This window comes from Syngnathus floridae, chromosome 2, assembly GCF_059516105.1.
Source record: "Syngnathus floridae isolate MCC-2025c chromosome 2, RoL_Sflo_1.0, whole genome shotgun sequence".
In the NCBI taxonomy this organism is placed as follows: Eukaryota; Metazoa; Chordata; class Actinopteri; order Syngnathiformes; family Syngnathidae; genus Syngnathus; species Syngnathus floridae.
Genome location: NC_142414.1, coordinates 8,814,001 through 8,840,023, shown reverse-complemented (window position 1 = coordinate 8,840,023; position 26,023 = coordinate 8,814,001). Strand labels below are relative to the sequence as shown.

At 45.1% G+C, this 26,023-nt stretch overlaps 3 protein-coding genes and 1 long non-coding RNA gene across 8 annotated transcripts; 2 read left to right on the top strand and 2 right to left on the bottom strand.

Moving 5' to 3' along the window:
• Window positions 1-71: 71 nt before the first annotated feature.
• Window positions 72-2,227, bottom strand: LOC148401574 (transcription factor 15). Of its 2 annotated transcripts, none has more exons than XM_088366119.1 (2): window positions 1,318-2,227; window positions 72-531 (listed from the first exon to the last, which is right to left on the bottom strand). In XM_088366119.1, the coding sequence occupies exons 1-2, from the start codon at window positions 1,810-1,812 to the stop codon at window positions 496-498; spliced, it is 531 nt and encodes a 176-aa protein (XP_088222245.1). In that variant the 5' UTR covers window positions 1,813-2,227; the 3' UTR covers window positions 72-495. The 2 variants fall into 2 exon arrangements, with proteins under 2 accessions (XP_088222245.1, XP_088222238.1); XM_088366112.1 differs by having other exon boundaries at window positions 74-534; window positions 1,318-2,224.
• LOC148401573 (uncharacterized) lies at window positions 1,326-6,558 on the top strand. The gene is made up of 3 exons (XR_015855231.1): window positions 1,326-2,636; window positions 5,765-5,861; window positions 5,964-6,558. It is a non-coding gene; the product is annotated as an uncharacterized LOC148401573 (long non-coding RNA).
• On the bottom strand, window positions 4,015-17,438 carry LOC148401572 (von Willebrand factor D and EGF domain-containing protein). Of its 3 annotated transcripts, none has more exons than XM_088366067.1 (32): window positions 17,231-17,438; window positions 15,424-15,608; window positions 15,114-15,342; window positions 14,972-15,037; window positions 14,655-14,902; window positions 13,772-13,861; window positions 13,570-13,702; window positions 12,857-13,074; window positions 12,358-12,431; window positions 12,023-12,299; window positions 11,756-11,931; window positions 10,861-11,684; window positions 10,643-10,782; window positions 10,344-10,490; window positions 10,170-10,274; window positions 9,712-9,826; window positions 8,850-9,335; window positions 8,651-8,788; window positions 8,269-8,577; window positions 8,050-8,187; window positions 7,713-7,987; window positions 7,373-7,643; window positions 7,200-7,295; window positions 6,929-7,024; window positions 6,773-6,868; window positions 6,385-6,480; window positions 6,121-6,216; window positions 5,953-6,048; window positions 5,727-5,822; window positions 5,544-5,639; window positions 5,007-5,104; window positions 4,015-4,774 (listed from the first exon to the last, which is right to left on the bottom strand). In XM_088366067.1, the coding sequence occupies exons 1-32, from the start codon at window positions 17,304-17,306 to the stop codon at window positions 4,763-4,765; spliced, it is 5,598 nt and encodes a 1,865-aa protein (XP_088222193.1). In that variant the 5' UTR covers window positions 17,307-17,438; the 3' UTR covers window positions 4,015-4,762. The 3 variants fall into 3 exon arrangements, with proteins under 3 accessions (XP_088222193.1, XP_088222202.1, XP_088222198.1); XM_088366076.1 differs by having other exon boundaries at window positions 8,269-8,574; XM_088366072.1 differs by having other exon boundaries at window positions 4,016-4,774; window positions 10,643-10,779.
• Window positions 17,439-18,261: 823 nt separating this feature from the next.
• kynu (kynureninase) lies at window positions 18,262-22,217 on the top strand. 2 transcript variants are annotated; one of them, XM_088366086.1, is made up of 14 exons: window positions 18,262-18,419; window positions 19,312-19,498; window positions 19,631-19,751; window positions 19,826-19,908; window positions 20,089-20,150; window positions 20,232-20,303; window positions 20,398-20,472; window positions 20,602-20,748; window positions 20,818-20,916; window positions 20,984-21,057; window positions 21,151-21,203; window positions 21,443-21,528; window positions 21,649-21,879; window positions 22,048-22,217. In XM_088366086.1, the coding sequence occupies exons 2-14, from the start codon at window positions 19,330-19,332 to the stop codon at window positions 22,165-22,167; spliced, it is 1,392 nt and encodes a 463-aa protein (XP_088222212.1). In that variant the 5' UTR covers window positions 18,262-18,419; window positions 19,312-19,329; the 3' UTR covers window positions 22,168-22,217. The 2 variants fall into 2 exon arrangements, with proteins under 2 accessions (XP_088222212.1, XP_088222222.1); XM_088366096.1 differs by lacking the exon at window positions 18,262-18,419 and adding an exon at window positions 18,460-18,610.
• The last annotated feature ends 3,806 nt before the right edge of the window (window positions 22,218-26,023 follow it).

Here is a 26,023-nt window from a genome sequence, read left to right as displayed (position 1 = left end):
CGTGAGGAAATTCAAAGTTTTCTCCCAACTCATGCAACATGCCAGCTGAATGATGACACTTGTTTATGGTACAAAAATATTTATTTTGCAGAAAAATAGTTGCTGTGCCACACAATACAGTAATGTTACACATTTGATGTTGAGGTAAATAAGTTTGAGGTAGTGCAACATTTTGTAGGAGGGTAACACATCTTGTGCCGGTCAAAGTAAGGTTTTGTGCAAAAGTCAACGTTGCAGGGATTTGATCAAATTGTACTCGTTGCAGCCGTAGCTGCTTCGGGGGTTGCTGGGACCAAAATAGTGCAACCTTACACACGGGCTCATGTTGCAGTTCAACCAAAACACAGGTTGCTTGACAGGCACAAATGATGGCAACACAAAGTGCTTTCCAGTGTTGATTTTCTTTTTTTCTAACATTTCTAAATGTAGTTAATAAATATAGTTAAATATGTACAAATGTAAACTTGTGCGACTGCTCCATGTGGGTCCGAGGCTTTACACTTTAGTTGAACGCTTCCCGCCGTCTCTCAGCTGCTGTGACAAAAAAATAAAACTAATTTGTAATTATGTGAAAAAAAAAAATAACAGAAGAACTTACTTCAATCAAATGTTGAAAAGATGACAATGAACATTCTTGGGTCTTAGGAAAAAGGGACAGCGGTGACATGAATGCACTTGCACAGACATGACACAACTTGAGATGCAAAATATTCCCTTGAAAGGAATTATTTTGACTGTCAACGTGAATACTTAACGTGTGTGTTTATTGCCAATTTAAGATCCACCATTTTATGTTTGGAATTATAATTCTGGAGACAATTTGACTCCTCTACTAACCTTGATGCAACAAGAAGGAACAAAACTACTTCCTGTTTGATAATTGCCAATTTTAATGGAGCTCATAGATTTTAATTACAACATTCTTGCGCTGTTATTCCGTTTTTTTCTGATTGTATTGTTACTTACTCTCATGCATATTTTATATACAGCTTTTTGTTAGGTCCAGGTTAGTTTATATTTTATTTGAGAGGGGATGCCAACCGTGGTTTTTCTTGTAATGTTATGGTATTAAAAAATTAATATCTTACAATATGTGAGTGAGTGGTTTTTTTAAAAATGTATTTGCGGGCCGGTGTAATCGTGGGTAAAAAAAACTTTTTTTTCTGTTGTGGCAACTTATCAAAACGGGTAGGCTACTGACATTTGACAAGTACTGCGTGTAAGTAGTGCGCCCCCCCCCCCCCCCCCATTAAAAAAAAAAAAGCACTTTCTTTAGTTCGCGCGTCCTCCGAGGTGTGTCGTCCCATCATGACTTACCTGCTTCCTCTGGTTGCTGAGACAAAAGGTGCAGATTGCCCGCAGCGGCGGCGCGCTCCACTGCACGGGGCCGTGCGCGACGTCCTGGTTGCGAAGGCACGGTTGCCCGTCGCGGCTTTCCTCCCCCAGCATTAACACGTTGGCGAGGTGTGAGATGTAGCTGCACGCCAGACGCAGCGTCTCCACCTTGGAGAGCTTCCTGTCGGCAGGCTCGGTGGGGATGAGCGTGCGCAGGGTGCTGAAGGCCGTGTTGACGCTGTGCGTCCTATCGCGCTCACGCGCGTTGGCCGCCTGCCTCTGTTTACTCACACCAGCCAGACGCGGCGCCTCTCTGCCGCGTCTCCGCCTTTTCCTCCGCGTGGCCGGTTCCGGCTCTTCTCCGCGGCGTGGGCTGCAGGCACCGGTAGACTTGCTGTCCGAGCCATCGCTCTCGCTGTCCCACTCGTCTGGGTCGGAAACGAAGCCGTCGGTGGGTTCGCTGTTCGTGGACTTCATCCTGGCAGCCTGACGTGTGAACGCAGCGTGCACATCACTTTATCCTCAGGGTGAAAATAGAACCGAGTGGCCGAGCAGCTGCTCCTGATCCGGTGACCGAGCGAGGGTCCGCACCGGATCAGCATAGCATTTCTACTCAATGACGGCTGTTTTCTGGGTCGCCAGCTCGCGGCGGAGAAGGGAAGACAGGTGTGTGTGCTTGTGTGTGTGCGCGCGCGTGTGTGTGTTGACACACACCTGTTTTGCTGTAAGATGTGAGAAATAAACGTAGGCCTGCCGAGACTGGTTGCAGGTACTTTTCAGATGACATATTTTTATTTGAACCTGCTTTCTACTTATTTTGTCAAAATGGGCGGCCACCGGTAGTAGAGCGGTACATGCTGCTACCTTACATGGAGTGATTTTTTTTTTCTCCATTTGCCCGATTTACCCACAATGCTCAGTTTCCAGCTGCCATTTTTAAGGAAATGCACACAAAAGGAAAACACCAGAGAAGTCTTATCCATTATCATTATTAGTCATCAGTCTGCTAACTTCTAGTTTTGTGCAAAGGGTCCTTCATAAAACACCTGTTCATACCAGGTATGTTTAAAAAAATTAAGTTGGTTGGAGAGAAAAATGACAGGAAGACACAGACCTCACAGATAAACTTTCCGAACCAGACTGGTGAAAAATAAAGTTGTTCTCAAAGTGAGCTATCACAACATGCGTGATCGTAAAAAGGAGTTGCTCTTTTTGGGAGGACTTTGATGCTGTCAAGAACTTGTGTCCAGCTGGTTGGAGGATTTCTGCTGCATTCAACCCAACCATCTTTGTCAGTCGAGGTACGTTGCTTTTACTTGTACTTAGGGAACTATGTATGGCTCCGATAAATTCTTTGAAACTAATTTTTTACCGATTTTGACACGGATTGTGTCGTTGAGACGTTGTGTCTTCAGTCAACAAATGTGTCAGTCTTCCACGGCCTTCAAGTTATGTATCAAGCTGCGGGCCTCCTTGTGAGTGAGCAGTCCAGGTGGACTTGGCTTGTCAGTGGCCACTGTGAGGCACAGCCACAGCCCTCCCCTTCGCCACCTTGCGTCGTGCCATCTTTGGAGAGGATAAAAATATCCATGGATGAGTCTTGCTACCTTTTAGCTGATTTGAGTCAAATCTGCAGGATAAGGGGAAATAAACCACTCAGTGGTGCTGAAAATTGAGGTGCAAAATTGCACAAAAGGCACAAGAAAAAGGCCTTTATTTGATATTCTTTTATTTTTACTGAAGACTGGCGCACATTCAAGACTGAGATCAAAAGATTTAAATGTAGTCTTTTATATCCAGCTAATTCACTTGTGGATGTGATTCACAATCTAAATGAGATTTTATTTTAATCTGCACATTGCACACAGCCAACAGAAAAATTGGGTGTGTACTAACAGGTGACAAGGAATACAAAAGCAGTTGATGACAGATGTGATGTGTGAGAGTTATTTAAAAAAAAAACAGAATCATTGCAACGCCAGCAAAAACCTCTAGAGGGCAGAGCTGAACATATAATACCCTCCCCCCCACAATGCACAAATTAACAGAACTAGTCACATCAATTAGCAATAATGGAGGCAGGCCTGGAATTTGAATTGGCGGCATTTTGTGCAATTTACCTTTTTTGGACAATATATGGCAATATATTGTATATTATATATATAGCTGGCAATATATGAACACAAAAAGGCTGAAAAAAACTTTATTTTCCTCTTAATATAGGGAGTCTATTATTTTATTTATTGACCACAATATCCCATGTGTCTTGAAAATGTCAAATTTCTTTAAAATACCTGGCGGTTGTTGTTGAAACATTTTTCGCCACCAGGTGGCAGGAGCAGGTAGAATGAGACCTTCGGCCTAAAATGCCAATAAAAAGGGCAAGTGACGCAACAAGTGTACTCATACGGCAGGATTATTTTTGAAAGGAACGAGCAATGTCCTTAGCCTTCATCCTTGACTGGACATCACCGTGGAAGTGGTGCAGAGCTAATGTGGCCTCATTAAGCTTTTAATCCTTATTTCCTTGAGACCTGCTGGCCTCGAACCTGACCAGCAAAGTCAAAAACTTTCTTTGCTGCTGCTGCACTGCAGAGTCGGCACGCCGTACTAATCACAAAGAGCACAACTTTTTTTTAGGTCCTCCTTGAATTAGCAAATACATGAAATGCAGCTAAATGACATTTATGCCAATAGCATCACAGCAATTAAACAAAAAAAAATAGTACAGGAAATTGAAAGACCACAGCAAAAATATTTTTTTCTCACAGTTTTCTATTTGTCGTTATGTATTTCAGTAAAAATATGTAATATTCTATACACTTTTTAGCGTTTTAGGTCCTCCTTGAAATAGCAAATACATGAAATGCAGCAAAATTAGATTTATGCTAATTGCATGTTAACACCAAGTGCATTACAGAAATTAAACAAAAAATAGTACAGAAAATTGAAAGCACAGCAAAAATATTTATTTTTCACATTTTTCATTTGTCGGTATATATTTCATTAAAATTTTGTGTCATTCTATACACTACTAACAACTCCCAAATTCCACATCCAAATATTGACATTTAAAGCATTTATTTGTTATTCTTAATTTTGATTTTACACAAAGCTATCATACCTTCGACTGGATTAAGATATATACACAACTGTGATGCCAACAACAAATAAATAAATGGAAAACAATGAAATGTACTGACCCTTTTAAATTAAATATTATTAAAAAAGGTGATGTTGTCAGGAATTGTATTTTCCTTTTGGGTGGGCAGAATCCAACGTCATTCCAGCCTTTTTGAGCAAGCAATGGAGTAGCTGCCTTATTGGGAGGGAAGCCTCTATTCTATGATGAGCACAAAGTGTCCTCTTCAGATTGTCATTTGGAAACAGCCCAGGATAAAGATTTGCTGACACCGCATATTCATCACTAGATGGAAAGCTGGAAAAGAAAAAAAATATATATACTCTATATACACCCTTTACACTTTGGTAGATATTTTATGACACAATGCTTTGAAATTTCTTTGTACTTGCTTTATAAATTGCGAACCTTTTCTTTTTCATCATGGTGTCAGTTCAGGTCAGTTCGGCAATCATTTCATCAGTGTGGCTATATGAAGTTAGCCATTTTAACAAGGCCCGAGAAATTAGAACGTCTAAATTTCTCTTACCTTCCTTGAGCAAAGAGCGCCTGATAATCCGCTGCGACATGCGCACACGTTGGGCCTCACACAGCGGCTGCCGTACAAACATTTTTGTTGACAATGAGCTGAGGGATGGCACACACGTGCACAAATATTATAGCACCTCAATAATAATCATATTAACATTTTGAATGAACTGGTTTTATCAAAAAAGGGTTTTGTGATTGCTATTTCTGAGCTAATGAATAACGAAGCTTCAAAATGATTCGTGAATTAGTTGTAATGTTTATTGAGGCCTCTGGATGGCATTATTTCATAGATCCCTTTCTTTAAACTGTCAGTGCCATGTCGAGGAGTCAGAAAATGCAACCACTGATTCATGAAGCATGTTTGAAGCACTGTTTTCACATCACTATAATAAATGCACTAAAATAAATGCACAAACTATATTCCTGCAATTAATGATGATTTGTTGTTCAGCAATTTTGTGCCGTTCATTAATGACCCTTATTTAAAATTGTATTAAAAAATTTAATTAAACTGCTTGTTGTTAGCGATACTCACGAACATGGCATAAAATTCCGTGCCAGCTCGGTGGGCAGTGGCAGGTGTTTGGCCCCACGCACTCGCCCCCGTTTAGACACTTTTGCTCGCAACGGGCTGTGAGGACAAAAAAAAAAAAAAACACTGATAGATTCACCATGCACGTGCAAATGGTACGAATCACGCACACACATCACTTCTTACGTTTGTCACATCTTTTTCCTTGCCAACCTGATGGACAGTCACAAACATCGGGACCAACGCAGCGACCGCCATTTATGCACATGTGCTCGCATACGCCTGAGGAAACGGAGAGAGACCATTTTGGGAAGCAAGCAGGTACAAATTCCTTGTTTCTGTACTTAAAAAAGAAAATAACACAAGTAAGATGTATTTTTTGATTTTTTGGTTAATCATTTCAGTCACTTACTTTGTTCACAGCGTTTTCCGGTGTAGCCTTGCAGGCACCAACAGACGTTATTCCTCATGCACAGACCGCCATTCTTGCAGGGCGGTGTGCAAATGGCTGTAAACGGAAAGGGGGATGGCATCAGTGCAGCCAAAGCAGAGGAACACGCGTCGTCCCGATGCCACGTACCGTTTTGACACCGGGTACCGTAGAAACCGCCAGGACACTCGCAGCTGTCGGGTCGGATGCACAAACCGCCGTTCAGGCAGACCGGACCGCAAAGAGCTAAAGAAACCCGACGTCAGCATGGAGACATTGGACGGTAAGATTTTCATTTGTGGCAATTAAAAAGGCTTGAGCGGTGCCTCGCCATACCCGTTTCGGCAATGTTGAAATTCCCAACCGTTTTGCACCCAGTCTAATACTGCAAGGTAAGCAAATTTTCAAGCTCACCAGTCTCACAGGAAGGTCCGCTCCAACCAGGCTGACAGCTGCACTCGTCTGGAGAGACACAGCGGCCGCCATTGTGACAGTGGCGGCTGCAAACCACTGCGACCGACAGCACAAACATTAGAAAATGGCGGAGTCAGCTTTATCAGACGCATAGCACAGTGGTACCTTGACTTGAAAGTTACTCTTATACCAAATTAATATTTCCCACAGAAATGAATTCAAATGCCATCAATCGGTTACAGCCCACCACAACATCAAATATTTATCCAAAGGCCACGCTTATCTCAAAATACCTTTAAATTTCAGCACTCACAAGTCAAATTACCACTATACCGCTCGCAACATCTATCCAAGTAACAAAGAGAAGCTCCATTGGCCGCAAACTCACGGGTCTCACATCGCGGGCCAACAAAACCGTACGGACACGAGCACGTCTGCAATCCTGTGCACGTGCCTCCGTTTTCACATGGTAGCCTGCACACAGCTATGCACATTCATGAGTCAGGAGGTTCTGTGGGGCCCTGATGATAAAATCAATCTTTACCTTCTTGACAAGTCTCTCCATGAAAGCCGGCGGGACACTGACAAACCCCCGGAGCCACGCATGTCCCCCCATTCGTGCACTGTGGTTCACAAATTGCTAAGAAAAAAATCAGTTTTAAATATTAATCTTTTGGTTCACCAATATTACAGAATATTTCATTTTTCTGCTGTGAGTTTCAATTTGCTGAACATGTGCTTTGGTTTGGTTGCCTCAAATGTGACAATTTGAGGAAAGTTCAAGCTGGAATATTCAAAGGCAACTAGTCATTTACCGGTTTGACAATCCGAACCAGCGTAACCAGCCTTGCAGAGACATGTGTTGGGAGCAGCACACTCCATGTTCCGTCCGCATGTGTGCTTGCAAACAGCTTGGAACACATGAGCAGAGGACAATTAAAACAGAAGGGATAATCAATTCAATAATAATTAATAAACTCAAAGCCACCTCGACACATCTTGCCGTCCCCGGTGAAACCGACGGGACAGCGGCCGCAGCGGGAACCGCCGTCCGATGTTGTATTGCAGCGGACACCAGGAAAACATGGCTGCTCAGGGCACGGTGCCATGAACTCAGGCAACGATCCAAGTGTTGTCTTGAGAGGCCGTGCAAGTCTCGTCCAGGGCTTGGTCTGGGTAGTCGCTGTCTGTCTGGGTTTTGTCGCCAGGCCAGACTGAGTGATTTGGTGAGGAGATGGTGGAGTTGCTTGTTGGGACAGCTACGACATGAGCACAGAAGATAGTTGAGTGGAGGAATAATGTGAAGCTTTCATCCAGATGAGACTCACTTTTCGGCCTGTGACTCCAAAACCCTTGGAGGGTGTGACGTTGCTTCTGTGGGTGGCAGCGTTAGAAAAAGCACTCGTTGCTCTGACGTCAACGGTGTCCACCTCCCTCCTTCCGGTACCACCTTCTCTTCCTACAAGCAAAGCCTGACGTAGTTTGGTATCGCTAGTGACAGACAAGCGTTTGATGCTATCTCTGGAAGGCAAGGCGGTGAGGTGGAGGTTGGATCGGGTTCTTTGGCCTGCCGTCTGCTGCTGATGTGAAAGGTGATTGAACGCTGAGGAAGCACAGATGATAGGATTGAGTCCTCTGGGATCCAACTGTGTTCTTCTTCCTTACCCGCCTCGGCGCTCTTCATGCAGATTCGTCCATTGCCGTGAAGGCCGGGCGGGCATCGGCCACAAACGTAGCCGATGTGCGGTGGTCGTCGATTAATGCATTGGACCCCGGGGAAGCAAGGCCTGCTGCTGCACGTTGCTGTGACGGGTAGAGAGAACAAAATAGCGAGAGACCAAAGCTCCCTTAAGAGGCCAGCAAATCAAACCCCTTGTTCCTCACCTGAGGCTGGCTTTCCCAAGTTCTGCATCAAACTGCTTTTCTTCGGCGGCCCAACCTCGACAGGGTCACGTGTGATTCCGCCACCGGATGTATCAATTTCCAAGCCAGAATTTGGGCTGATTCCCGAAGGTCTCCTCCGGGTTGTGGGTTGAGCCTGTGGCAGCCCAAAAGCTTCTGCTCGCGGCACCATCTTGGTAAACTGGACGCTCGGGCGAGGTGAAGTTGGCTTCTGCATCAGGACTTCTTTAACCTCGTGGACAGCAGTTCTTGGCGCCAATGTGGGAGTGATGGTGGGTGGCCTCATGTCTGCTTTATGAATGAAACTGATTACGTTTTGAGCAACTTATGGATATAATGCTTGTGAGATTCTAAATATTCTTACCAGTGCATTGTGTACCATTTCCCTGCATGCCTTGGGGACAAGGACCACAGTTGTAGGAACCATAACTGTTGAGGCAGTGGACTCCAGGAAAACAAGGCGTCCGCTCACACTCGTCTATATCTTCTCGGCACGTTGCACCTACAGAAAGATGCAAGTTCAAGTAAACCACACCACACTGACCCCAGAATGGAACTGGTACCTGTCAGCCCTTCGGGACAACTGCATCTGAAGCCACCACCAGTGCCAATGCACGTTCCTTCGGCGCAAGGTGCCGATAAACATTTATCGACATCTTCGTGGCAGAGGTCGCCCTGTTTCCCATCAGAACATACGCAAAGATACTTTCCACTGCCAGCGGGGAAGCTGAAATCAGTTGCACACGTGCCTCCGTTCTGACATCCGCACGGCACCACATGGACCTGAACCGCCAAGGTGCTTTGGGCATTGCACTCATCTGATAGTGTGAAGTGAAAGGTTGACTGAGTCAACTCCTCTTTGAATGTTGATGGGACCCTCCAAATAAGGAGCCCAGCTGGTGAGAGGCTGGCACCGTTTGGTCCGCTGACCAGCAAAAAGAGCAAGGCTGAGCCTTCAGGGTCTGATGCAGCCAACTGGAAGACAAAGTTCTCTCCGGCGAATGTACGCAGCTCACCCTGAGGTCGATGGAAGCTGGGCGGCCGGTTGACTGGGAAAAAAAATATATCTAAGAGTTCTACCCATTTTTTTTTTCAGACTCTGTCAGTGTTGGTAAGTGTTAGCATGATCAAGCATGGCGTTTATATCCTGTGGTGGTTAAACAACAGGTGCACGCCTGGAAAGCTAAACCTGAGACTCTTTCATCTTCTAATTGAGGCTCCCAGTAGGGCTGACCTCACAGTAAGATCTCCTGTTGTCTGTCTTTAAGCAGCGGAAGCAGCAAGTGACTCTAGCACACAGGTGTCAAACTCAAGGCCCGGGGGCCAGATCTGGTCCACATCATTGTACGTGGTCCGCAAAACCATGTGTGTCAATTCAATGTTTCTTGTTAAAATACCAACAGTCTAAATTGTTGAACACTGTACCTTGGTTGATTGACCAGGTAAATTTTGAGGTGTCCGGGTCACAGAGAAGGCACGGACTTCCTGGATTGGAGTCTCCTTCTGCAAAGCACATTCCGTCAATGTTACACGTCCGCTCCTGCCAAAGACATTCACATAAAGAAAGGCCATCAAAAGCTACATTTTTGTTTTGCAGCTTACGGCGAGCTTGGGTAGGGGCGACCTTTTGTGACCTTATTCTGTAAAACCTCCAGTGACAACAACCCACACAACAAACAGTAATGAAGCCATGACTGCCTGCCTGGCCTGCACCTAGATGAATCCATGACTGCCCATCTGCCTGCCTGCCTGGCCTGCTATGTGTTGGGAAAGGGCAAACAATGTCTTTTTTGGTCATCAGTGAACCCCTGGTCATCGTCCGCTACGACAATTCACGAGACTGAGAGATAATGGCATGGCTTTCCATTCTCCATGTAAATTACCTTTAATCGACACATCCCAGAGCGAGATCCTGCGCACACCTGACAGATCCCGTCGTAGATCGTCAGCACCTTGGCGAGGCTGTATTGGGAGCCATCGTTGGTCACCTGAGGAGAGGAGATGGGGAACGGTTGAAACGGCATACAGGACAAACTATGGATATAAAGCAGTCTTACCCTGATCTCCCAACGTGCGTACGATTTGTCATCCATCATAAAGTCTGCATTGCTCAACGAGGGGATGCCACAGTCCAAAGCTCTGGAGCTAAAGAATGTGGCTTTCGTTCTCTGTTTTTCCCCTGGAAGCCAAGCGCCATTCACATACTGGAGAGACAAGATATGAATATGATTTCCATGTTTTGACAGTGCCTCAGCCCGGAACAGTAAACCCTAATCCGATGTGTTTCCATCAATTTGAGTTCACGATGATCGCTGTAGCAAACTCAATGAAGCTGTGGAACCCGAAGGTCACTCACCTTCAGTCTGGTGGCGTGGCAGCTCAGGTTAGGTGATTCGATAAAGCCCAGACCAAAGACCCGTACTTTCCGACAGTCAAATGTTCTGAGGTCGCAGAGGCCACCGTTTTCCAGGTTAAGTAGCTCTACTGGCTGCTCTTCTCCAATGAGAAGCAGAGATAGGAATTTCTGTCAATAAAGGACATTCAATTCCAAGTATGGTGATGGAAGACACTCACCGACGGTTTTGCTGCAGTCGTAAGAACTGAAGCTCGGGTGACACTGGCAGCCAAATTCTGTGCACTCTCCGTTGCCGTAGCAGAAATTGGGGCAGCGCAGCGCTGTCAGAACCTCATCAGGGTGACCCAGCGTCTCGTGGTCTCTCTGGACCCGGTTCTCCAGCAACAGCCGCTCGCACTCGTTGGTCAGGTAGGGTAGCATTGCCTCATCCCAGCCTAGGTTATCCTTTAATTGTAGGTCCAGGATGCAGAGATTCACAGCTTCTTCAAGGCGACGGCCCAGGAGCCCACGGCAGACGGTGCCGACCCAAGAGTTGGACAAAGTGACGTGGCACAGCTCCAGTGCTTTGCTGGAGGTCAGGCCGCTCGACGTGGGCCACCCGAGTTGGACTTGTAGCGGAGCTTTTACGAGGTGATCCTCTGGGAAAAAGTAGGCGAGATGCTCCAGGTCAGTCTGGCTGATGCTTTGAGATGCCGACATTGTCTGTCTCCTGAATCTGTCGTTAGATAGCATACGGTCATCTCTGAACTCGTTGCGGACGTTGAAATGATGGGCCCGCCCCTTCGAGGAATGACCGGATGAGACGTTGGGGCTGATTTGCTCTCTTTCAAGACGCTTGACATATTCCATTGTGGTGTCCAGTGAGGGAAACACAGATGTATAATCCACATTGTCCTCTGCGTGACACTCAGACGGAGGGGTTTGAGAAGATGTATGCTTTTTTGCAGACTGGTACCCTTTCTGGCACCTACAGAAAGATCTCCTTTCTTCTTGCCTCGAATCTGGGGGCGTTTTGTCAAATAAACTCTCACCGGGAGCTATCCTAAGCCAAACATGTACCTGTGTGAGTCAAACCCCCAAAATACAGCGACGGTAAATAATCATGTGACTCACCTCCAGTGCTCTATGAACGAATGCAAGTCATCATGGATGTCATTGTTGATATTGCCGTCAAAGGTGCCGCAGAGCCCTTGCGTGTTGCCGTAGTCAACACTCGGCGCCCGGACGGACAAGCTCATCCCCCAGTCGTCAACGTCGGCTCGAATAAAGGCCCCGGAGGGGAAGATAATCTGCAACGGGAGTGGCAGAAGCCAACGTGACTCATTATAGGACAACCTGGGTGACGACCTCAATTACGACCATGAAACCAAAGATACCTACAGTGACTTTCTTCCCCTGATGAGATTCCAACACGCGGACACGGCGGCCATTGCTGGGGTCACCACCAGGTACTTTCACGGTGACCTTTGGCCTCGTTTCCTGTCTTTGGCCATTGCACATGTCAACGACGGCGACGTCATTCCCCTCCCGTGCTGCCACGCCACAGCCACAGGCATGATGCAGGCTCCCGCAATTCCACTGCCGAGCGTGGACCTCAAAATCCCTGGCCAGGCTGCGGTACAGCACAAAGGTGCCGGTCTGGTGGTTGTCGTAGTGCCTGTGAGAGAAAGCCGCTGAATGGATCTTTTGATAACGTCTCTGTGTCCTACAAATACCTGCCATCCAACGTGATGACATGTGGGTCTGTCAGTGAGTAGCAGATGGAAGTGGGAACATCCTGAACTGTGACCTGGAGAAGCAGGAGAAGGAGAACAAAGACAAGAGGGGGTTTGCCCCATGACATCTTGACCCCTGGCTTTGATGTTATTTTTTATGAAAGACAGATGGAGAAGTTGTCTCAAGAGCAACGAGATGCCAAATCCAAACCTAATGATGATGTAAGAAGATTGTACCAGACTTTAGCTCTGGAAAAGTCTCATGAAGCACTTTATAGCTTGTGTCTATGTAAACAAAGAATACTGCTGTTTAATTTAGTTGGACTCTAATTACACATGAAATTGAGTCGCCTTTGTGATCTTCAGTGATCCCACAGCATTTCTCAAGGACCTCCTCAAAGTATTTTGGAGGCCCTTCAAAAACCCTGAAGTGTCTCCACAGCTGTCCAGGGCGACCAGAATTCAATATTTCACGTACCAAACTTGAATAATAACTCACTTTGAGCGCTGCTGGAATGTAACTCTTCCATAGTGGCCAGGTGCTGTTTTGGGGCAGGGAGCTGATCAAACTGATCCGGTTTCCATCGCGGGTGAAGTCAGTGACGGCGGTGATGAAGAACGACGCCTGGCCGCAGCTTCCCTCCCTGCAGGCGGTCGGCCGGAGCTGCACCTGGCAGGCAGACAGCGCCACATTGGACACCTCGTGTCCGAGGCCATCTGCGGACGCAAGCACGAAGAGGGTGAGGTTGTTCCCGGGGATGAGGGGGGAGGGTCACTTTTAGCATTTTAGCACATAATTAGCATGATATACAAGGCTGATGTCTCTGTAATAGCTTGCTTTTATTCCATCATAATTCTGACATTGGTGTAGTAAAAGAAGCGATAAATCTGTATCCAAAATCTCATCTGTGACTTGATTTTTATCCGGAATGCAGAATGAAAAGATGAATGGTAATAAAAATTGCTGGCAATTTCTGTCATTTTTAAAGTTGCAGAAAATTTGCAATTTTAATATTGACACAAGTCGATGCACAATTTGTCTTCGTGGGCCACATAAAATGATGTGTCGGGCCGTATCTGACCCCCGGGCCTTGAGTTTGACACCTATGATCTAAATGAATAATCTTCAATTAGTGGTATGTGGGCTCCCTCTGTTGGTTTGCGAAAGAATCACTCAGTTCAGTTGTATTTACCTTTTAACTGTAATCTCACCTGGGTCGTGCACACCCAGCATCAGGGGGACTCCGCACTGGTTGAGGTCGTAACAGGGGAGTGGCACAGTGCTGTGGACTCTGACCTCGTGCTCCTCGCCGTTCTCCGCTATGTGAAGCGACTCCACAGAAAACTTGAGAGAAGAAGCGGACTGAGCTTTGCTACCTTTCTGCCGTCAATTCTAACCAGATGGCCTGATCACCTTCAGCCCGGCGTAGAAAGCCTCACTCTCCCTGGGAGAGGATCGACTGTGGTTGACGTTGACTCGGAATGTGGACACGCTGCACAAGAACTGCAAGACAAATGTCAACAATCTTTGTCTTGTGAGGTCTCACATGCACTTTTTTCCCCTCCCTGGGACCTGACAATGTGTTTGTCATCTATCAAGACAGTTTCCCAACAGCCAAGTGACAAGATTAAACTGACCTTGGACCCTGTTCCCCAATCAAGGCCCACTGGAGCATGTTCCAGACACGACTAATCCCACCCACCCCAGAGCCCAAATATGGCGAGCCGGCGGTCCACAGCTGCGAGGATGAACTCACTTCTGTGTCACGTCTTCATATTTGCCGGTGACGAGTAATCGCTCCAGGAAATGAAGCGATAAACACATGATCATGTGCTTATCAACAGTGAACGTAATGCTAAGAGATGTTTCTTGCTCCTCCAGGGAAGCAACGGTGACACCAGCAAAACGTGTCGCTGCTCGTTTTCCGTAGACTGACAAGAAGATTACTACCTTGCACGTGGCAAGTGTGGCAATACTTTAATGTTTTCTGCGGAACCCACCTGACAGTCTTCATTTATCAAGCGAGTATTTATACATCGGCCGTAGCTACCTTGAAAAACGGCTCCATCACAGCTTCTCTGAGAAATAATTTACCGTCTTTTCCGGACTATAAGTCGCAATTGATTTATAGTCCGGAAAACACGGTACTTTTTTGGTCCAGATTTTGGGTGTGACTTGCAAATTGAGTGAGGAGAGCATAGCTAAACCGCAGCATCTGCTACAACCTCCCTAGTGCGAAGGTTCAACCCTGGCTGTGGGGGGTCAACGTCATCCGCCAACATCTGGCAAGTATTACCGTCTCTCCTAGTCTGAAGTGAGCGCCGTCCATCTCCACCAGCGAGAAGGTCTTCAATGTGGACTCCCGGTGGATTTCGGCCTTCATGCTGTGGCCGATGTGTCGTGCCCAGACCACGTGGAAGCCGAGCGAGTGACTGGAAGGTGGCGGGACGAAGGAGCACCTCAAGTAGACGCCGTGGCCAACGAGCTCCGAGTCGATGAGGGGCCGAGACATCAACGATGGCGACGCGGTTGTCGGCAATGCGGCTGTCAGCGAGCCGACGATTAGAGCGGCCGCACGTGTGTCTGACAATGCAACGGGTCACCATAGCTCACCTTTGCACAGACCGTTGACCTCCACCTCACCCGACGGGCAGAATCCGGGCGCCAAAGTAGAAGCGACTGGACAGCAGAGAGTTTGGGGTTACGCACGTGTGGCCAAAGTGGCCCGACGGGACTACAAAGCAGAGGCCCACACCTTGGGCGCAGTACCCCATGCATCCTTGAGTGGGCTGCAGGTAGTAGAGCAGGAAGTCGCCACAGTTGCGGATGGTAATGGGGATACGGAAGAGGCAGCAGTCTTTGGTGCTACCGCGGAAGAACTGCCAGGTGGCACAGGCGGACAAGTGGAGGACTTCGTTGGGCGCCGGCAGGGACTTGCCCTTCAGCGACAGCCACACAGGCGCCTGCGTCCCGCAATGATTCATCTGCACAAAAGAGCAAAAAGTAACAATGGCGTTGGGACTTGTGACTTTTACTCAACAGGAGACGCAGCAACTCAGACATGCCTCCACGCAGCTGGTCGGCATCTCGGCCGGCTTGTTGTTGATCTTGAATCGGTACCAGCCCGGTGCCAGCGAGTGGTCACAGACCAGGTCCTGGATGGCCGTGTTCTGGATCTCGGTGGAGTCAAAGTCGACGCTCCGGTAAGGGTTCCGCAATGTACGATGGCCCCCTGAGAAACACTCAGGCGCTGAGGAGATACACAGGAAATTATTCTCAGTTTAGTTTTGTATTGATTTGACTGCCGCCACTGATGTTTTCCTACAGGTGAGAAAGTCTCAGATCATAAAAGTCACCATGATTCTCACTATTAACTCCTCAAAGTGTGCTGATGTCAGAAACGAAAAATTCTCAGCTCTAAACATTACAGGTGAGATACTGAGATTTTTTTTTCTCACAAAAATGGACAAGGCGGGAACACTTTTTTTGTGTGTTCATCTTTCTGCATGGGAGTCTTTTGTCGAACGCTCCATTCCTGTCCGCCACCACCTGTGCGAGTCAGAAGCCAGTCGGCTTTGTAACCTAAACAAAAAGAACAGGATGTTCTTTCCCCTGTCTTGGGAAAAAAAAACTCGTTACCTTCCCAGTTGGAGCAAAACAAGCACTGGGGGATTTGAGGGGCTTGACTGGGGGCTATTTATGTTATTTATTGCTAACCTAAACAGCCTCTTAAAAGCTGATGTTTGCCTCACCATTGACTTGCTGGGAGGTGAAAGGTCATACAAACAGACATCTCAAATGGGAGACAATGCTTGAGACTTTGGCTCCCGACTAAACTGCTTCAATTGGGGGCTTAATGAGTTTACAGAGTCTCAGTGGCGGGGGAGCACCCTGTGGAGTAGAGGAGGGCAGGGAGTGCGAGTTTGGGGGGCCCGGCTGCCCAGATGTGCTCCTTACGTTACTTAGACCACAAGGAGATTATCGGGGGAGCGTGGCCTCATAGCACAATTGTAGTTTTTCCCGCCCAGAGGGGCCATCACTCAGCACGCAGACACGGGCCGGGAACACTTAGACGGTTTAAGATGGTCTAGAAACGTTCAACTAACTTTACAGGGCCTGACTGACGGTAAACTTTACGACTGCAAGCTTTGATGTCTCACAGGAGAAAAACGCTATGAACGAGATGGCTGGCTATGCGAGTCCCGATGGTGGTCATGAACAACAGAGCAGATCAAAAAAAGAAAAGAAAACAAGAATGATGCCATTTCTCGTGCGTCTAAAGAAGGGATGTCCAAAATATGGCCGGAGGTTGTTTATGGCCTGCCAACTGCTTTTTAGCTGCCTGCCGCATATTTGCCATTCCCTAAAAACAACATGCAAGATATGTCCCGCCTTCAAAAACAAAATGGGACCTTAAAAATGTTAGCAGTGAGCTAAGGGATTCTTCTCATAATAAATATATAATAAATTATATAATTATAATATAATTAAATATAATAAAATATAATATAATAATAATAAATATAATAATTGTTTTCTATACAGTGATACATTTTAGAAGTGATATTAAGTTTATAGGATTTACAGAAAGTGTACAATATATGAAATCATTCCACTGAGTAAAATTCATTTGACATGCGAGAAATTTGATTGCAAATTATTTTATCTGACCCCCAAGTTATGGCATAGGGAACCCCAGATTGTCCCCGGATTGCAGTTTGTGAATCACGCACAAGAGTCTCACAACTAAATTTCTACAGTGATTACACTCGCCTGACTTCAGTGCAAGTAGTGTGAGTTCACTTGTGTGAAGGTTAGCATAGTCCATCTTTTATCAAAAGTCACCCGTGTTAGAATTCAGGATCCTCTCACCTTGTTGCGCAAATGCCTGCGCTGCAAGAAACAGCATGAACAAATCACATCTCAAACTGTTTCCTGGGCTCTTCATGGCTGCGTGCGTGAGGAAATTAAACAATAGGCGTCATTCAGGCGCGCGGTTCCATCGGAAGTTTTTGCGCAAAAGTTGCTCAAAGCGATCAGGAGCCAGAAGGTTGCGCGGATTTTTTCGCAGACTGTGGCGCTTTGCCTCATGTGCGAGTAGTGGGCGAGAGGGGAGGAGGCAAACAGGAGCGTGGAGGAGGACCCCCGTCACAAAACAGTCCTCAGCAGATCCTTCAACAAGGAGAAAGGTTGGATGATTCGTGCAAAGAAATGGGACGACCACAGTTTGCACAACGCTCAACATATTTCATTCAGTAAAGTATAGGAACTTTCTTCGGAATCTGTCAAACTTGACGACTTGCTTAAAAGTTTACTCTGGCTCCTGGATCGGAGCTAAACATCAGGTGCCGCGCGGAGATAGAAAAAAAATCACAGAGCTGAGAAGAGAAGCAGGTGTTCCTCCGGCTTCAGTCATACTGCGAACGTGAGACTTTCTCACGGCACATTTTTTTCACGGCTATGGTGACATCTGGTCTTGTTTCAAAACATGTCGTTTAGACAGAAATGTCGCCTTTGAGCGTAATAATGCGTTAAGTATCACATAAAAAACAGCTATTGTTTATAATTGACAGTAAAATCAAATTTTATTTTTGTATTTAAGTACATTTCAGCTTGTACTTGAGGGGTTAAATTAATTGCTACGTATAATTAAACACTTTGGTAGTGAACGTGACCTTGAAGCGTCACTATATGAGATGTTTTGCTGCCATCGTGTGGACATTTGAAAATTCTCAAATGATAAAATTGCTTACACGGGAGAGAGGAGGTCACTGATTTGACTATATAGGAATATTTTTTTTGGTTTATTTGGATAAGCATGCTAATTGTAGCTGACTTGAATATGACGTTTGTATTTTCTTCATCACTGGAATAGATTTGTCAAGAATATCCGCGAAGACCTTGATTGACGAGAAGCACTGCAGTCCACAAGGAAAGGTCACCAAGAAGCATGTTTGAGGTCATGACAATAATTAACTGCAAGGAAAGAGTCAAAGGTGAAAGAGCGCCTTTGGTTCGGATGATTGGCTGCCTACGGTACAGCAACACCTGCAACTTAACAGTAAGTTACAACTTTATTGTCTCGTGTATTCAGTCATTACTCGGTTACTTTGTAGGTAACAGAATGTGGGTCATGGGAAAGGGGTGTATCTTATCTTTGCAAGTCCACTTTTGCAACCGACACCGTTTACGTAATCTGCCACTGCACTTGTAAACATTCAAAAGGAGTAGCACCATAGCTACACCTATCAAGTAAGTTTTTGAAGGAGTAGTTTGTACTTATTTCTGAGTAATATTACTCTAAAGCAGTCCTTCTCAAATGACCTCGGGAAACATGCTTTTTTTGGCTGTACAATTTAAAGGGTAATTAGATATCCACGACAGTAGGTGGCAGTGGCGGTATCTTTGTAAGAGTGCGCAGGGAGTATTTGCTCTATAGAACATACTATGCACACGCAGTACAGAAGAGGCGATAAAAAGTGCAGACTAAAAAACAATGTTATTAATAGAGTTATTTTTTGTTGTAAGTTGATCTTTCTTTTTTATTTCTTTTTTGTTTTTCTTTAATGTTAATAAGGGTACAAACATGGGGGCGCAACATGTTTTCTTCTCCCTAGGTGGGGCATCACAGAAAATAACCGAGACGCACTGTTTTAAAGTAACAGTACTCTTTAAAAAGCGACAGGCAGTCTCGTTTGACCTCTGGGGGTGGTCATCGAGCAGTTTGGCATCATGATGACATCATTCTGAGTTGCAAATGCCATCACGAGATCCGCAAATATAAACTGAATAGTTTTACATGAAAGCAGTTCTTCGGCAAACAGGAAACATTTAAATAACAAATGTTGAACATGAATGTTTATTTCAACCATCCACCCACACAGTATCTGTAATGGTTATTTAAGGTGAGAGTCCGGCGACATTGTCTTATTTCAAGCTGATTCTTATCTCAGCCTTAGTGAAGAGCAGCGATGGAGCAGCTGAGTGGTTTGAGCGCCAGAGAAACTGTGGAGCGCGTGGCAGCTTTGCTGGGATGCTATCCCACCTCAGAGCGGGTGGCCGCGTTCTTAGACCAACATGACGAGTTAAGACACCTCAGGGAGAACTTTTTTGTGCCCAAAATTGCAGATTTACCTACCTGTGAGTGGACAATGTTTTTCTATTTTCATTGTACGAAAAAAAGACCCAATACAAATTGACAACATGAAAAAAATTCTAGTAGACAGGGAAATAGTACAAGACAGCAACTGTGGTTCTTTCTTTGATCCGCAGCGGATCTGTCGCTAGTTGACGGCACCCAAGACAGCATCTACCTGGTTGGCAACTCGCTGGGCCTGCAGCCCAAAATGGTCAAGAAGTACTTGGATGAGGAGCTGGACAAGTGGGCCAAAATGTGGGCGGCCTCTCATCTCTGCCACTGTGATGTTAAACATTCAAACTTGATTTGATAAAGCGTGTGTTTGTCAGGGGTGTGCACGGCCATATGGAGGGGTCGCGACCTTGGGCCTGGGCTGAGAACGACCTGGAGGCGCTCATGGCAAGAGTTGTTGGTAACACAGCAATTTCATTGAAGTGGCGATTGAGATTGGTAAAGCAGGGGTGGTGCTCGTTTTTATTTTATTTTATTTTATTTTATAGATAATTATGATTTTCTGAAAGAGGCGTTTAAAGGCTGCTTGCTGCATTTCAACAATTATGCCACGTTGTTATTTTTTTTTTTTTTTTTTTAGGAGCCCAACCTGAAGAAGTGGCGCTGATGAACGGCTTGACGGTCAACTTACACTTGCTGATGGTGCAAAACCAAACAAATTTGTTGTTGTAAAAAAAAAAAAAAAATCACTAACATCTGACTTTGCTGACTTTGCTTTGGCAGCTCTCCTTCTACCGACCAACGCCTGCACGGCACAAGATCGTCCTGGAAGACAAAGCCTTCCCTTCGGATCATGTTGAGTGACTTTTATGGTTGCGCGTTGGCTCAGAACGGCGTCTAAGTCGCACCAGCCTGACGTGATGCCACGAAACCGTCCGTCTCTTGACAGTACGCCGTTGAGTCTCAGATCCGACTACGAGGATTTGACCCGGAGGAGAGCATGTTGCTGCTGAAGCACAGGCCGGTATGTCCCGTTGACGAGAAGACAGAGCAGAACCTGTTGTTGACAAACATTAGAAAAGAATCTTTGCGCTGGGCATCTTGGTATTTAAATCTGAACTTGTGAAAAATGGAGGTAAATCTCGGTTTCCAGGACGAGGAGACTCTCCGAACGGAGGACATCCTGGACCTGATCGAGAAGGAGGGCTCATCGGTGGCTTTAGTGATGCTCAGCGGGGTTCAGTACTACACTGGTCAGCTGTTCAACATGGCTGCCATCACCAAGGCTGCCCAGAAGCAGGTGAGTTGGAATCATTTGCATCTGGTTCACGTGCGCGCACTGGAGATAAACAAAACATTTGTTGTCCAGGGCTGCTTGGTGGGCTTCGACCTAGCGCACGCAGCAGGAAACGTCGAGCTGAAGCTGCACGACTGGGGAGTGGACTTTGCTTGTTGGTGCTCTTACAAGGTCACCGCACATCCACACGAGCTGCGTATGACGAGATACTAGATTGTATGTTCGTGTCCGTGTTCAGTATTTGAATTCAGGTTGCGGTGGGATTGCAGGAGCGTTCGTCCATGAGAAACATCAACACACCGTCAAACCTGCGTAAGTGCACTTGGATGCCCCCCAGACAAATTATTTTCTGATAACCACACAGTGATGATGACTGGTGTGGAATGATCTGTTTTGTGCTTGCAGGCTGACGGGATGGTGGGGTCATAACTTAAAAACTCGTTTCGACATGAACAACGGTAAACGTTTGTCCCCAATTGCAATGCTGCCACCTTGTGGTTGCGTGGAAACTACATGTAAAAATGACAGACAAGGAGTATTTTATTTAAAAGTCATGAAATCAATTCGTAAACGTTTCGTCCCCGATCTCAATACTGCCACCTTGTGGTGTTTATGGGAACTACACGCCCCAAAAATTAAAATTTTGACTTTTTTTCAATTGTGAAATCCGCGTAAAAATGTGTGTGTGTGTGTGCAGAGTTGGAGCTGCAGCCTGGAGTGAAAGGCTTCAGACTATCCAACCAGTCTGTTTTCCTCGTGTGCCCCCTGCAAGCCAGTTTGGAGGTACTGCCGCGATGAGGGCACAGAATTTTTTTTTTTGAGCTTGTAAATGAAGGCTGGATGCACGGATGGATTTTTTTTGTATACACAAACAAGACTAATGGTGACCACATTGTCTTGTAGGTGTTTAACATGACCAGCATGCAGATGTTGCGTAAGAAGTCCATGCTACTAACAGGCTACTTGGAGTACCTAATTGGCCACTACTACCATGAGGATCCCGCCCACCCAGGCAGACCTCATGTGCGCATCATCACGCCTTCGGACCCGCAACAGAGAGGCTGCCAGCTATCACTCAGCTTTTCTGTGCCAATTGACACAGTCTTCCGGGAACTGGAGAAGAGGGGCGTGGCTGTGAGTTGTCTTCAGTCGCCCACCAATAATTGGGGAAAATGATATATAATATAATATAGTATTTTTTTTAGTATATTCATTTAGTGTTTCACGTTTGATTGAATTCATTTGTTGAACTTATTTTATTGAACGCACAAATGTCCCCCCCCCCCTCCCTCCTTCCCCCAGTGCGACATGCGTCATCCAAGTGTGTTGCGCATCGCCCCGGTGCCACTCTACAACTCCTTTAGTGACGTCCATCGCTTCATCGAAAATTTAGGAGCCGCTGTAGGCACCAACTGCCAGTGAGCCGCCAACAAGCAGCCTGTTTCATCAGCAAGTCAAATAAAAACCCTAAAAAAAAATCTGTGTTTTTCTTGTTAATACTTTCTTTTAAAAACTTTGCTTGGTAGATGTCCATATTTAAAATGAAGAGCTGCAGGAAGGTGCCCTCAATTGTCATGGCAGTGTCTGTGAGCGAGGGTAATTCAAACCCTAGTTTGAAACCCTAACCCTAGTTAAAAACCCTAGTTGGAAACCCTAACCCTAGTTTTAAACCCTAGTATGAAATACTAACCCTAGTTCTAAACCATAGTTTGAAACCCTAACCCGAGTTTGAAACCCTAGTTTGAAACCCTAACCCTAGTTATAAAACCTAGTTTGAAATAATAATTGGCACGGGTAATTCACACATTTCTTTCTATAATACACTTACACGAGTGTTGGCTCGTGAGTGAACGATTCGTTCAAAGAAACGAATAATTTCACTTCCTAAAGTGATTCGTTCTTTTTTCAGTTCATATGACTTCAACCAGGAGGTGTCGGTAATGCACATTGAAGCTGGCGCCACCTCGCCGTAAAACAAAACGAAGAAGACAATGACGTGACTTCCTGTTCACGAACGAGTTGTGAATTGCATTTCCTCTTCCCCAACGGAACGGATCTGTGAGTAAACGAGTCAGTGATTTGCATTTCTAGTTCATCGCAAGAACGGATGAGTGAGGGAACGAATCCTGACTTTCCCGTTCACTGTGTGTGTGAGGGGACGATTTGTTGAACGATTCGTTTGAACAAATCTTTTAAGTGAACTGATTCTATAGGTTCAGTTCACTCAAAAGAAATGGAATGCACATCACTACCACACGTACGCACCGACCAGGCACACGTGACAGTATTTGTGCCTGGCTGCTGAAAGTCATGCGTTTGGCCAGTAGAGGGCAGCTCAGCACTGTGTTATAAGCCACCTAGCAAATTTGCGCCCTTTTGCACCGGCCATGAGAGTGAGTCACATTTACTTCATGACCTGGTCACAGTGCTTCTCGAGCTTGGATAAAAAATATATATGTATATTAGGGTTTTAAAATTGGGGTTTTAGGGTATCAGATTAGGATTTCCAACCAGGTTTCAAATAAACTCGTTTCAGGGTTGCAAATTAGAATTTTAACTAGTGTTAGGGTTTCAAAGTAAAATTTTACACCACTGTTAAGGTTTCAAAATTAGGTTTCAAAATGGGTTTAGGTTTTTAATTTAAGTTTTTAAAGTAGGTTTAGGGTTTTCAAAAGACATTTTCACACTCGAGCTGTGAGCATCTATCAAGGGTTAGGGTTCAGGGCCAGGGGCAAGGGGTAGGACAAGCGAGCGTCATGCACAACATGTCAAAGGTCATCCATGATGGAAAGAACGTTACTCACTGATCTCTGGTCTGCCACACACTCAAACATCTTAATTTTCAGTCCCAAATAAAACACATGCTTGCTTAAGGTCGGCACCCGCATGCGTGAAAACAGCAAAGCAATGCCGCTCCAATCAAAAGTTCTATTAACCTGAAGCACCGAGAGCTAATTGAGGGACGGGCGAGCAACGGGGCCAACAATTTAACAAACGCCATGGAGTGACAATTTAAAATGATGAGGACAAGCAAGCAAGCAAACAGCTGAGTAGAACGTTTGGGCCAAAACATGAGGATTCTCACAACCTTTGATAACCCATAGCAGGAGTATTACACGTATGAAAGTGGAGGAGGGCTAAGTTGGCTGATGGCGGCTCCTCTGATGCTCTCTTATCTCCTCCCCAGGGTGAGAGATGTTCTAATCTGTCACCGCAATACTCTTAAACCCTGGTGCGGCGATTGGACCAACTTTTGTTGGCTCTAATCCTCCACGCCAGCGAGGGGAGGTCATGTTTGTCACACGTGTGCCCGCCCCTTCCCCCCACCCTCCTCGTGGACTGCGTTTCCAGTTGAAAACGTGCAGCTCATGAAGGGACTGCAAGAAGTGGTGAAGAAAAAAAAAAAAAAAAGACATCTTATGGACGCTGAATTTCATTTAGTTTTTTTAAGAAAAAGAAAGATAAAAAGGACTTCTGGACGTTGACTTTCATTTAGGTTTTTAAAAAAAAAAAAAAAAAAAAAGGCTGTCTTCCGGACATTGATTTTCATTTAGGTTTTAAAAAAAAAAAGGACATCTTCGGGACGCTTTTAAGAAAAAAAAAAAAAGGACTTCTTATGGACGCTGACTTTCATTTCGTTTTTTTAAGAAAAACAAACTTGAGTGGATGAAGTGGTCGCTAATGTAATGCTAATATTGCTAACAAAATAAAAAACAACAATTCTGGGAAGCATCACACACATGATTGGAGATTTGGTTTATCAATGAGATGCCTAGCTCGTTCTCGCTCGCTTTGTTTACCAGTTCTGTGTTTATTTTGTGCTCTTCATCAAAACAAACATAATGTTTGCTTCATCAACACATTTTACAAACAACGTCTCAACCTTCATTTTTTTCCCTTATTATTTTTTTTAATTCTTCCTGATTGCCAATGTTTGCATTTGCTCTTTTTTTTTTTTTTTTTTTACTTTTGTCACGACAATAATTTCATTTCCCTCCCGGAGGTCACGCGATTCCACGCTGCCCTTCCTGCCCTCAGTGTTATCAAGTGCTTGCTGCTCCAGCTTTGAAATGTGTTTTGGTTCCAGCGAGAAGAAATGTAAATATTTGAAAGCATCTATCCCACATTGTCATCCTTGTTACCTTGCGTCTATTTACACCGGGCCGAGGACGCAACTCTGCTCTGTTTACACATCGCTGTGTTTACACGGCTGAAATCTCTCGGAAATATTTCTTGCTGTCGTGGCGAATATTTCAGAATGCGACTCCAGCTGCGCTCCTTTGTAATCAAGGACACTTTATTTTTTTTTTGGATACATGTGAGCAGCTGAGGCTACCAGATGTCACATGTCAGTGAACTTGCATAACAGCAGTTAATTTCCACGCGATTCTTGTCGCATACTTGCAGAACAAACTTGAACAAGTATCTATCAATTACCGTTTTTGGTTGCATATTTTACGACTTGCAGTTTGTAATCTGCAACAATATGATTTTCTTTACCGCCACTGTTGACATTATCAACACAGGCCTAGAGCGCCCTCTTGAGGTTTAGTGTTAAAATAACAAGTGAAATGATATCATAATGTGGTAATAATTTCACACAGAAGTCGCTCCAGAGTATAAATCGCAGCCCCAGCCAAACTATGAAAAAAACTGTGACTTATAGTCCGGAAAATACGGTAATTCTGTCTACTGTATCAACTTTTGAAATATAACTGTAGTCTTTTTTTTTTTTTAAAGTTAACATCTCTACATTTGCTTTTTTCAGGAATTAATGCATATGCTCTAAGACGACACAACTAGAGAAAAATTATATTTAATTTAGGCACCTAGGTAAGAGCCACGTTCAGGATTTTTTTTTTCTCAATTTGTTAACCTATATGTGTATTTTTCCATTTTTCATGTGACATTTTTAGTGGAAAAAGAAATCATAACAAATAGTGTTTGGAATCTACTCCATATTATTTTATCAAATGCGTACTCAAAATAAAATCTGGCGTTCAAGTAGTTTTGGAGTCAATTCAACATAAAATGTTTTTCAGTATAGAGGAAAAAGCCTTGAATGAATCTGACTTGTTACTGGAACTCCAAACTCCTCGCTTTCCGACGTGTGCAAATATAGACGCGTCATATTTCTGACATTTATAACGCAAATTCCAATTTAAAAATGAATCTTTGCTTTTGAATCTTTGCTTATTTGGGAGCGTTGATGCTGATTGATAGAATAATTCAGCGCAAGGGCTCGCCGCTGCCGCCGCCACCGTGATCTCTCTCCACA